This window comes from Coloeus monedula (assembly GCF_965178545.1).
Source record: "Coloeus monedula genome assembly, chromosome: 6".
In the NCBI taxonomy this organism is placed as follows: domain Eukaryota; kingdom Metazoa; phylum Chordata; class Aves; order Passeriformes; family Corvidae; genus Coloeus; species Coloeus monedula.
In genome coordinates this window covers 12550767-12563835 of record NC_138786.1, presented here as the reverse complement: position 1 = coordinate 12563835, position 13069 = coordinate 12550767, and the positions used below count along the sequence as shown (strand labels likewise).

General features: G+C 40.4%; 1 protein-coding gene across 1 annotated transcript in view; it reads right to left on the bottom strand.

The window, feature by feature from the left end:
- The window catches only part of TRIM66 (tripartite motif containing 66), a gene marked incomplete at both ends in the record, with an annotated part of 44150 nt that overhangs the window by 27444 nt on the left and 3637 nt on the right, over positions 1-13069 (bottom strand). Inside the window, 2 exons of the mRNA XM_082282987.1 lie at positions 2142-2289; positions 5983-6086. Coding sequence (XP_082139113.1) covers positions 2142-2289; positions 5983-6086 — 252 coding nt within the window. The remainder of the gene's footprint in view (positions 1-2141; positions 2290-5982; positions 6087-13069) is intronic.

Sequence of the window (13069 nt, the reverse complement as noted above, 5' to 3'; positions counted from 1 at the left end):
ATCTAACTGCAACACAGACCCACAGCCTCTGCTGCTGGTAATCCCCTGACTCAATTGACATATCAGTGAGAACTGCCACTGAGCCATGCTCTTCTTGACCTACTTTTTACTCAGCTCAGAGCAACACTTGCCAGTTTTGGAGTAAGTTTAGTACTTAGAAATCAGGTACTAAACAAGGGCACAACTCTGTTTTTTTCTAGAAGCAGATATCTAACCACAACTATCCATTTCAGCTTCCTAAAAGGCAGCTCACTTGGTGACCAGAGAAAGCTCAGTTGCCCTAAATTCTGAAAATTCATTATTTGAGTCAACATTTTCTACAGCCTATATTTTCTTTATCTCAGGTGTATCTCTTGAATAATTAACAGAAAGTTTTAAATCTCTGTTCCGCAGATCAGTTGGTGCCAACTATGGAAAAGCAATCTCATCTTAGCTAATAGAAAAAATTAATAGAAATAAGAAGTATTTCATGTGTTTGGTGAGGGTGTTTTGCTACTTTGCTTCATTTCTGCCCCAAGAAATCTAACACTTGTCAGATGAAAATAGGAGGTCTGACCCTTACAAGGGAAATGGCAAAAGATAGAACAGTTTAAAGGTGCAAGATCTCTTAACAGTTGCAAGGGCTTACAAAGAAAGTGACTGTTTTCAGAACACCCTACACAGACTGAAGATGGTGTGTGTGTGTATTTCCAGAAGAAAAAAAGCCAGTCTGAGTCCAAGTATATCCTAGTATTTGCTCTCTTGGAACTATTCTGGAGGGAAATCTATGTCCAAAACAGATAAAACCTACATAAATAATAACAGCAATAATAAAAAAGCACAAATTACATTCCAAATAATTTCTATATTAGCTAGTCTGTGTATGAACTACCAACCTCCTTGTTCATGTCTTTTCAGCACATGGAATTTAGTACTGAACTAAAATTCTTTCTCATGTTTTTATGTGTCTGCATCTTTTTATTCATATAGCACATACAAACCTACAGCTAAGCCACATGTATAACGTCTCACCAGCATTTGTCAACACTATGAGCTGGTAATCTTACCTAAACTGACATGAAATTATAAACAGTTGGAGCCTCAAAACCACAGTCCTTATCTTGTCATCAACTCAAGAAGAAAAACATTGTCCATTCAATCAGGACATTTTGAGGGGAGACTGGGGAACTTCAGTTTATATTATTCTCTAGAAAAGACCCAAGAAACATTTAAATGTAATCTGTGCTTTTTATTAATACCATTCTTATGGACTTCTTTTGCTTACACTCTATTTGGCATATTTTGTCTCTAGTGCCTCAAACTGTGTTTGATATGACCACCCAGTACTTTAAAAACTCCATCTATGGCAAGTCTAGATTTCTACAAAAGGAAAATCCTAAAGAAAAGAAAAGAGAAAGAATAATCAGTGGGCTATTTTTATTCCTTTTTCTGTCCTTCATTTTCCTTATGAAGAAGAATGAGTGTGCAGCACAAATTCTTAAGTGAAAAATTGCTTATATAAGTTCATGTTAGCATATTCTGCAGCAGATTTCCGACATAGGAGAAAGAAAATAATGAGTAATAATAGGAGATGGCAATACTTTCTGTAGATCACCATTGTATAGGGTTGAGACATATTTGCCAGTCAGCTTAATTTGTGCTTGCTCATGTACACTCAGGAGACATTTCTCATTATACACTCAGGAGACATTTCTCATTCCAGGCTTAGGAAAGGAATATCCTGTAGTGATCACAGCCTTTTGCTGTCTGTGACTCCCCAGCACACCTTGCACATATGCACAGGCATTGCTTTACCATGGTTTCCTCAATGAAGTTACCCAAATTGGGGCAGAAATACTGAAAGGGCAAGGCCTGCTGCTGTTGTAGCCCTCCCAACCCTGTCCCATCACTCCACGGATTGGAAAGATGTGGAGAAGACCCTATCTGTGCAGCACAAATATCCAACTTTTTTCCCAGTACTGTGGAATGCTGATTGTGGCAATGGCCCTAAAGCTGGAGAAAAATCAACCTCTCACTAACATGTACATATCCTGAGTCACACAGACAGAGCCTGGTGTCTGTGGCACAGAGCCTGCAAGTGCTCCTTCTGCAGCTGAATAACTGATAGGAGAAGAAACAAAATCACAGTGTGTCCCCAGTACCTGTGCAGCCTTTCAGGGATACAGACAGGAAGCGGTCTCCAGGCTCCTTGCCATGTCTGTGCTCCTCTGTGCATGAGCTGCACAGCCACTTATTGCATCTTGTACAGAGGCTGTGGGCAGGTCTCTTCTCTTTGCACATGGAGCAGCTCTGAGAACAAAAAGTGCAATTACATACATGCATAACAAATCAGCTGTACAAGCTCTTATCTTTAAGAGACTATATCTGATACAGATCGCTAAGCTTTGTATTTTTTGTCCTCAGACTAAAGCAATTCAAATTATTTTAAGAGTCTGGTTGTTACTGTGTAACATTCAGAAAAATACATAAAACATCCTAATGGTGAGACAATTTAGAAAATAACATGGGAACACCCACATACTGTTAATGAAAAACTTAGCTCCTATCCTCTAAAGAGCTGATCAGAAATTAACTCAATTTATGTCTTGATATCACATGGGGTGAACTGGAAACAAAGCACAGCAACATGAGAAGAACTGGAAACCTTAATTAAGTATTCTCTCTATTGATTCAACAGCTTTCATTCAACAGAATGCCCTTTGCTATACAGGCCATGCTGCCTGGACACGTCACTAAGGGGGAAAGGAAGAGAGCAGCACATAAATGAAGTGGGTAGTTCAAAATTTTGATATCCAGAATGAACTCAAGAGTAATTTCACGATAGCTACAATGATAATTCTTTTGAAAAGGACTTGCTCTAGGCATAAAATACCTTGTTTCAAAACTCCCAATTTTCATGGTTTTCTCTCACCACAGCCACAAATTGGTACTAATGGGCAGAGTGAGCACAGTGATATGAATTTACCATCATCAAAGCATAAAGGCTTTTGCACCATTTTATCGAACTGAAGCATTTCCTCCAAGGTTATAATTTATCTACTGTACACACAATATTGTTCCTCAGTATTGCTACTACTCAGGGCTACTCAAGCAAATAAGAATAGATGGCAAAATCACTTCCTATGGTGTCCTTTCTGCTGGGCATCAGCTTATCTTCAACTCAGCTATGATTGCATCCCAAGTATTTGATAGGAAACATGAAGAGAAGAATATAGCAGCCTGTGCTCAGCTCATAACCCCTGAGGCAAGTTCTGGTGAGGGTAAGGGAAGAGTTTCTCCTCCTGGTGGATCAGGAAATAGAAAGCCTGAAGGAAGAACTATTACAGTTCTCGGCTGGTTGTCTCAGTTTTAAATCACAGCTTTAACATTTAGTGGAACATCCATAAATCACCTAAATTCTGAGACACAAGTGAGTCAAGCTCTGACTCACTTCAGCACAAGAAGAAAAATTTTTGTTCTGCTAAAATTAACTTAAATTTTCATTCCCTTCTGTAGGTCTGGCATTTCACAACAGGTCTATTATCGAGCCATTACTCAAGAGTTTCTAAATATTCACAATCTTTCTCAAACAGATTGGGCAATTCTTGACAATAAGACAACAAAGCAAAGTTTTAAATGTGTTTCACTGTGTAGAGAGTGAATTGTTTGTGCAAGCCAATATGGTATTTTAGCCATTTGCTTATCAACAATGTTTTCCAAAAGGTACATACAAAAATTTAAACCAAAAAGCCTAATAAAATTTATATAACCAAAATGCAAGGATATTTAATTTGGGGAACAAAGATTGTATATAAAAAGAAGCGTCTAAGCTAAAATGTACCCACCTAGGTCCATCTTAGGGGTCAGGTATAAAGCTGAGGGATGCTCTGCCTTCTCTGCCATAACCAAAAGTGCTTAAACACAGGTTTACCTGTAACAGTTCAGCTGTCAGTCTGACTGGAATTTATATTGACACTGTACTGTGTTAACATCACTTTTAAGTTGCCGAGTGTTCCCAGAGTTACATTATTTATGATGTGGAAATGGGGTTTTGGGCAAGAGATTCTGAATTGCATATTTCTGAAACTCCTGCTGCTGGCATGTAGCACATCCTATCATTCATGGTTCACTCTCTCACACACTGAGAGACATCTTGCTTCCAGACACTTTGTTATGAGCCTTGACAGATTCCCATTTGAGCACACCAGGAAAATTAAGACCATGATGGCAGCTCAGCTATGTCTCAGCTGGATGATCTGGTGCTTTCTCCTTTTGATGTCACTGATGGTGAAATTGTGGCTTTAATTTGGGGTGTGATGGTAGTGGTTAAAGATAGAAAGCGAGCAAAGCTACATGACTTGACTTAATAAAAAGGAAGCCAAAAGCTATGAAGGTTCACAAGTTGCTCTAGGGTACTCATATGCTCCAGTGAGAAATCTGCATTACTGAACTGCTCGTAGGACTCCTGAGGGATTACAGAAAAGAAAAACCTTCTTTTAAGGATGGTTTGAAAAAATAATCTAATGCTCTTGAAGACATTAGATATTCTCATTTGATTTCCTTTCTACACAAATTCTCATTGAAAAGTAAATGATGCAAGTCACAGTAATTAAGAAATCACAGTATAATAAATGCATTTTAAACACTCAGCAGTATCTTGTGAGTTTTCTTCCCCTCTTTGGAGGGGGCATGTGAATACACCCCTTCTTGTTTTAGATCAACTTATGTTGCACTCTACAAGCAATGTACACCTGAAGATGTCAATACACTTTGCTTGCCTTAATTATTTTTACTTCCCCAGAACACTCTGTGGATTAGGTTACACATTCTTTACTTTTTAACAACGCCCAACTTTCTCTGTCCCTCTTGTCCACTCAAGTTAGTGGCAACTGCAAAGCTGTGAGAATAGTCCTGCCTGTTCAGTGGGTATTTAACAGAAGTGGAATCCATCTATGTACAATGTCAATACAAGGCAAAAGTAGTAATCCAACGTCTTCCTTTGAATCCATTCCCCAATGGGAAACTGCAATACGATGTGAGGGGTTTTTATCATTAAAACAGACAATCAGAAAATTGTAACTGCTCACATGACCTAATGGGTGATGTTGGTGTAACCATTTAGTCAAGAGTCAGCTTCTGAGCAGGTAGAGAGAGGGGATCCTCCTGTTCTGCTCAGCTCCAGAGAGGCCACATCCAGAGTATTGTGCTCAATTCTGGGCTCCACAGCTCAAGAGAGACAAGGAGCTACTGGAGAGGGTCCAACAAAGGCCACAAAGATGATGAGGGGTGTGGAGCATCTCTAATGAGGAAAGGCTGCAGGAGCTGGGCCTGGTTAGTCCAGAGAAGGCTGAAAGGGGATCTCATCAGTGCATATAAGTATCTCAAAGGCAGGTGCCAAGGACACAGTGCCAGACCCTTTTTAGTGGCGCCCAGTGACAGGACAAGGAGCAATGGCCATAAAATGAAACACAAGAAGTTCCACCCTAAAATGAAGAAAAGCTTTACATTGAGGGTGTCAGAGCACTGGAACAGGCTGCCCAGGGAAATCATGGAGTCTCCCTTTCTGGAGACCCTCAAACCCACCTGATGTGTTCCCGTGTCACTGCTCCAGGTGACCCTGCCTTGCTGGGGGAGTTTGACCGAATGATCTCCAAAGATCCCTTCTAATCCTGACAATTCTGGGATTGTTTACTTTGTGTTGAGAGCAGAGAGGGGACAATGAGGAATCCAAGACATTCAGTACCTTCCTAATATGTTAATTATCACAGATACATTAGTATCAATATTTTTAATGGACTGTTTAAAATAGAGAGGAAAACTCATTCTTCAACTAAAGTTTTAAAATTACTATGAAGGCAGTATGTCCACCTCTAGTAATGAAGTAATTACAGTGCTGCACAAGCAAACTATAAGAGAAGCTGATGTTCAAAATGAGATTTGCTCTGTTTCCAGTGTTCATCTGGAAGTGTTTCAACAACCCACAACTTGGTGGCTTTCACCTACCTTTGCCATAGCTGAATCACCAATGGGAAAGTCCTTGAGGAAGAAATTCTCAACTACATCCCTTGCAAAGCAGGTCTGTTTGCACACAGGGCAGGAAAGGATACCTGAATTTAAAAAAAAAAAAAAAGGAAAAAGAAAACCACCACAAATAAAGCAATGCACACCAGCCATGCGAACCCGGAAATGATAGAAATCACACTTCAGTCTTGTGGCTTTTTCAAATCACATGGGCAGTTCCAGGAAACTAAGCCATTCTTCAAGCCCTGAGTGGCTAGGCCTAATTCAATACATAGAAAAGAAAAGCAAAGCAATACAATTCCTAGAAAAACACCATCTTTCAGTGGACTTATTTCGGTGTTTATTGATGATATCTGCATGTCCAAATTCTCACCTGCCTAAGAGATGACTAAAACTGAGCTGCACTTTAAACTGTATCCCCTTGTTACAGATCTACTTGTGCTTTCTGAGATTCTCTACAGTTCTAGATCAGTTTTACCCACCAGGGGTGCATCCAAGCATAAAACACACACTCCTTAATACCAGTTTCACAGTGCAGAATGCAATCCAAGTGAAGTGACAAGGGAGTAACATGCTGCTAGCAGAAGCAATGAGTCAGAAAAAAGACAAAAGATAAAAAAAGTTTCATAGGGAAAATTATTATAGTAAATCCAGAGGTGGCAAAATAAGATCACCCCTAAAGCAAAGCAAAGTGAGCAGCAAAACCCAGCTCCACCTTCATTAACTACTGAGCACAACTGGGTGAGAACCAAGAGTTCAAGCAGGTGTCCATACCTGAACACCTGCATTTTTGCACCTCTGCTATTTCATTCCTTGACTTTTTTGGGCTAGCAGCTCTATTACATTTGGCTAGAAGCTCCAGTGTGTTGGTTTGGGGTTTTTTGTGAAAGGACACTGCATGTTTCTGGCTGCACTCCTGCAAATGACTGTAGATGTCAAAACAGTCCCTTAGAGAGGGTGGTGGTGTGTCAGTCTATTTCACCTTATCGAGGTGTGTCTTTTTTTTTTTAATCCAAGTTTTTTCCATTCTGTCAAGAACAGAATTTCAGTGCTCACCTTGCCAAGTCATCTATTTATGATAACTAACAACAGCATTTTCTATGACTAACTAGTTTAAACTCACTTAAAGCAAGGTTTTAAAGCAAGATCAATGACAACATTCTACTGTTCAATGTGCTTTTTTTCCTTAACTCAAAATTATTTTTGCACATGGAGAGTGGCCTGTAAGTTAATTAAACCTTAAGTTGTCTATTACTCTTCACATTACACCATTATCAGAGACTCTTATGTTTTCCAGGTTCTTGGTATTAACTGTCCCTTGGGACATGACTCCTGCAGAGGGAAAATGCTAATTCCAAATGTCTCCCAGTTTCAGAGCTGGGCTGCTGTAACTGTACCAGCAGCATTTTACATTGATAGGGACACACAGACCCCAAAATATTCCTACATTTCCACTTGTGACAAAAGCACTCACTCAGATGTCTGAACAGATTCACTTCCATTCACAAATGTTTCGAAGAAACTCTGAGTTTTGGTACATCTCCTTTGAAGAGTATCCCTTACTAAGAACCACTTCCATGAGGTTTAGATCTTCTTTAGCCCAAATCTTACAAAAAAGCAAAAGCATAATTGTTTTCTATTTTTCAAGGTTGCATTTACAACAGAACTGTGATTTGGGGGCCCAAGTAGCAGACCATGATCTGCCTAAACTATTCATTTAACTGTGCATTTCACACAACCCTGAGTGTTAAGCAGACATGAGAAGGAACAGGCTGTACCCACAGGTGGCTGCGCTGCTCAGCCATGAGTCACCCCAGGGAAAAGGGCAACACAAGCAATTTCCAATGCTCTGCTCATTAGGCATGTAAGCTGAGCCTTGTTTAAGGGTGTTCGCTGGCAGGAGTTACAAAGATGCTAAAAAATTATCTGATAAAGATGCTCAAGATGGCAGAAAGCTGAGGAAGTCTTTTAGCCAGTTCCTCTACTTTGCACCCTTCATATAAGGACTGCACCTGAAAAAGTATCTGAATTACTTACAATTTTTGTAGCTAATCACATTTTCACACACTATACCCTAGCACAACACAATTCTTTTATATTGGTGGCACTGAAATCTCTCCATGCTTTCCCAAATTACAATGTGTGAGACTTTTAGGTGCCTGCTAGCAGCTCTGTCCTCAGGAGATGTGTAAAAGCAGCAGGAGGTCAGACAAGCTGTGTTACACTGACAGTGCCTCCTACTCTTTGTAAATGGTGCTTACTGCAAGCACTGGTGAATTGCAGTGCTAATTCCTGGGAGCTGAAACACTTTTCAAGTTTCCCTGTACAAAGAGACACAGTTGGAATAAAAAGACAGACCCATTCTGATTGATAAGCAAGATACCTACTCTGCAAGCAGCTTCTCAAATAAGTCTCATGGGACATGCTCTAATTCCCAGTGCAGTCAATAGGAAACCAGCTCCTGACTTCACAGAGTCGCCATGAGCCCCTGGAGACCTGGAATCAGTTTCTTTCTCCCTCAACAGCATTGCCAGTTCTTGATCAGGCTAACACTGAGAGAAAACCTCCATACTGAGGCTACATAATACTCTGCAAATTGACCAAAAGGGAAATAGCCAACAGGTTATTTTCTGAAGTAAGAAAGCCATGACTCTCACAGGTACTCTCTCATTTACGAGCCATATGGGTGAGCACACAGAAAACATTTCTGGGAACAGCTGCTTACTGGGAAACAAAGGCATGGGGCTTTGTCACAGCAAGGACAACTTCTACTGGCACACTACACAGGGTAAAAAAAGTTACTATTGAAGTTACTATTTTATTATGTTCCAACACTGTTCTGTTAGTGCAGAATGTTAAATCAAATTATACCAATGGAATGATATTTCATGGAATGCTTTTTGGCCTTAGGCACATTCATGTGAGCTTTAAATTCTACTAGCTTGTTACAAACCAGTGAAGTATAGAAGACAGTGTAATTAGAATGCATTCATTTGATAATGAGCAAGATAACATTTATAGTGCTTTTAAATTTAAAAAAAAAATCAGAGAAATCTTTGATAATTTTCACACTTAGAAAACACAAATCATGCTTGGATTTCAGTTCTGTACAAAAGCCTCCCTTATATATATTGAGAAATGCAATCAACAGTTTGTAGGTAAATGCCATTACTGCTGATTAATATTAAGAGATACCTAAAAGCAATGCCCTGGATGGCACAGCAGAATTTTCTCCCAGGTTTTAGATCCAAGTTATGCTACTAAAATGAGTGTTGTTCCAGAGACACAAATGGAGCAAGCTGCACAGGTCACAACTTTGTTTTAGACTGACTACCACAGACCACCAAGTACAGCTTTGATTGTGTAAATGTCACAGTGTGTCTTAACTATACAAAGAACTGTAAATTATAATTATTTTAAATCTAAAACTCCCCTGAGATGAACATAAGACATGCAGAGTCATCGGCTTAATTTTAAAAAAATTTTAAAGTTTTTTAAAAGAGCAGTTAACAGGAAAAATAATGGGGACACCACAGTAAGAGAGTATTGGAAGTCATTTCCTACTCATAGGTGGGCTAATCAAAAACACCTAATAGTGAATTCTGTATCTAAAACTTTATTAAAAACACAGGAGACAAATTTGTATCTTGCTAAAAGAGGGATTACCTGAGCGTGGTGGCTTTGGAGATCACACTTGTTCAGCTAATTGGGCTGATTTGATACCTTTTCCACTTAATAAAAACCTGTGCTCTCTGGAAATGCCCAACCTTTTTCAATAGGAAGTCCCCAAAGAATCAAAAGTTAGCTTGGCTTAATAAATACACTCCAAAACGGTTTGTGGAGCAATTAACCTGAAATTAAGCAAACCTTACACACATATTTACAAACAGCCACAAGCAGCATCACGCTGTGCTCATGCTCAGAGTGCAAACCACCAGTAAGGCACATTTTCCTGGAAACCCCTTACCTGGGCTCTGGATAAAGAGCTAGAGAGGTGCCCAGAGAGTCACCTGTTTGGGGGGACAGATGGGTGGCAAGGACTGCACACACAGGAATTCCCCGGAATCAGGCAGTGCCGTGGCACAGGCTGCAGTCACTCCACTTCTTACGGGCTACCTGGGGCTGCTCCCTCTTCTTTGGCCAGGAATGCTGGCAAATCAGCAGGGAAGAAAGATGTGCTGAGCCACTACAAGGTGCAGACGTTTTTTCCTCTTGCCTTTTTTCTTGCCCTTGCCTCTAGGATTGATTCAGGCCTCAGAAAGCTTGCTTTGGTTGTATTTTTCCCAGATAAAAATCTCACAGTCAAAATGAATGGCAGTGTCCTACTTCCTTTCTTGCCTGGGTCTTCACTCAATCCTCAGAAAAGGCTGGAGCAGAAGGAAAGAGCGGAGCTTTTCCAGATCCAGGCAGCAGCAGGTCTTACAATGCCATTCACTCCCACAGTAGTTTTTGCAAGACCATTCCCTAAATATTTTTCTTGCCTTCCCACCTTACCACTGCCTCCAAACAACACTGTTAATCTAAGAACCTGTACTTTGCAGACAGCTCATTTAAATATATCATTATTAGAGCACTGGGGGTGAAGGCAAGAGTAGTCAGAAGCCCTGGAGACTCACTGTTTGTACATATGAGAATGATGCAATTTCTGGAGCTAAACAGCAACTCAACCAGGAATTACAGGACCCAAACAACAGTTTACATATTAAGAGATCAGGAGCCAAATTCAGCTATGGTACAGTCAGGATGCCTAAAGGGAGGCCATTATTGATATCAAAACCCCTAGAAGTAGCAAAAAGCTGACAGAGATGTTGACACATTCTATTTTTGCACGGAAATTAAATCGGTAGGAAGGAGGCAGGAACATTTGCATAAACTATCTTTTAGAAGTTCAGTGCCTCCTGCTGTTTAGCACTTGAAATTGTTATTTGTGACATCCCATTTCACTGCTAAAGAGACAACCACGAATTTAGAAAGGCTAGCAATGGTCCTAATGTTGGATTTAAGCCCAGTTTCATTGTGTTGCACAACATAAAGCCCTATTTCAGAATTATATGCAGGTTAAACCACATATAAGATATTCCCAGAGTATTTGAGTTATCAGCAAGTACTGAAGAATCACTGGAGACCACATGGTATTGAACAGACTCCTACAAAGTGTCACCACGTGAGGGATGTGGAGGAACAGTCCTACACCTACATCCTTCCAGGGCCCCACTGCTCCTGTAACTCCCATCCCAGCAGGCTTGTGCATCTGAACACCACCACAAAAGGCACCAGCACTGGAAAAGAGATGTGTAAAACTCTGTGTGTGGCTATAAACACAGCCACACACACATGTACAGGCACCTCTGAGTCCTGAAAAGTTCCAGCAGCAGATGTTTACTTTGCTGAATTAGTTTGCAGCCCTTTTTCAGCAGCCACCATGTTTATTTCCAGTTTCACACTCCCATCAGCAAGAGTAACTCAGCAGAGGGTTGGGGGGAAAAAAAATGGAATTTCAGAGGCAGTGGATCCATTAGTCAGACACAGAAGCCCAGTCTGGATACTCCAACTCCACCCCTGGGATATCCAAAATCAGCCTTCAGGAAAACAATAAGGTTCTGCCTTATCCTGTTCAAGCCCCAGCTCTCCACAGGCCGGATCTCTCACATCCCACAGCACTTTTTCTGTTAATGGAAGCTGCCACACTGCATTGGACCCAGCAATAATAGCACTCAGACAGCGTGTTCCTTTGTAAAAGCAGAAATAAAGAGAGAACTAGAATTTCTGAGCGCTTCCAAGGATTTGACACCACCTATACTGCCGCAATCTAATTTGTAAGTGACAGAGCTACGGATCATTTACAGAAATCATCTCCAAAGCGCCAGCTGTAACCTCTCCCCCACCCACAGACACCAAGTACATGAAAAGCCACAGCTCACAGTTTTGTTCAAGGTCTTCCAGTCTGGTCAGGTTTAAACAGAAAGAGCCCTGAAGCTGACTGCCTCAGAAATAAATCAATGCAGATAATTTACTTATTATTATTATGAGAATCGATTAGCATAAAGAAACAAACAGTGGAGCTACCACACACACTACATTCATACTTGCTGTCCACATGTTGCACCTATTCCTCTGCTCTTTTTCCTCCAACAACCATCAGAATAATTATTCTCAGAGAGCATTAACTACAGCTCCAGCTGCAGGCATAATTTACACTTCCTTGGAGACCCAATTAGAGGTTATAGGAAACAGCTCTGAAGACAACTTCCCACTCTACAGTTTCACATTTATATAACTAAACTCTTCATTGTTTCACTTGCCTTTTGGATCTGGCAGCCAAACACCACAGTGCAAAGGGCTGACTAACTTTAAACCCATTCTAAGTTGACTAAATATACACATTATGAACAGTTTCTCTCTTTAAAATAACCTTTCTACTTCCCTTTTCAGAAATAAAACATGCACTTGGTGCTAAGTGGCTCTAAATAAAGCAAAAGGGTGTTCTTCAGAATTAACAGACCATTGCATTGCAGCACTTGCCTTGTAAGAGTGCATCAAAGCTCAAAAGGGTTATTGGGTATCCTGGAGATACCACAGCTCTACCAATGCAGCCAAACTGCCTCCCTGTAAACTAAACTGTGGTTTAAAGAACTCTGTAGATATTTTTTGTTTGTCTGTTTATTTTTTTATTATTTAAATACAGGCTGAATACAAGCTAAGGCACTGTGTGTTGACACCTGGAGTCTCCTGAAGCCAGTGCACCACACTTCCTATGCCAAAACTTCATACTGAAAATGAGCCTATGGCCAAAGGAGTACTAGAGCTCCATCCTTTTCCTGAAATAAACCCCCTGAGGATATCTCTGACCAACACCTTGCTGACTTTTGGATGTACCTCACTAACAAGTATTCACAATTAGGGATCCAGTTAGATATATACATATATATAGCACCTACCATACAAGCTGAGGAAAACTTCAGCAGGAAGTAATAAAATGCAGCAAGTGGACCTCTGTCAGTAGTTGAAGGCACATTTGCTCTCCTTACAAGTCTAGTTTTCTCTTGGTTTTACCCAATCTGTTTGCAGT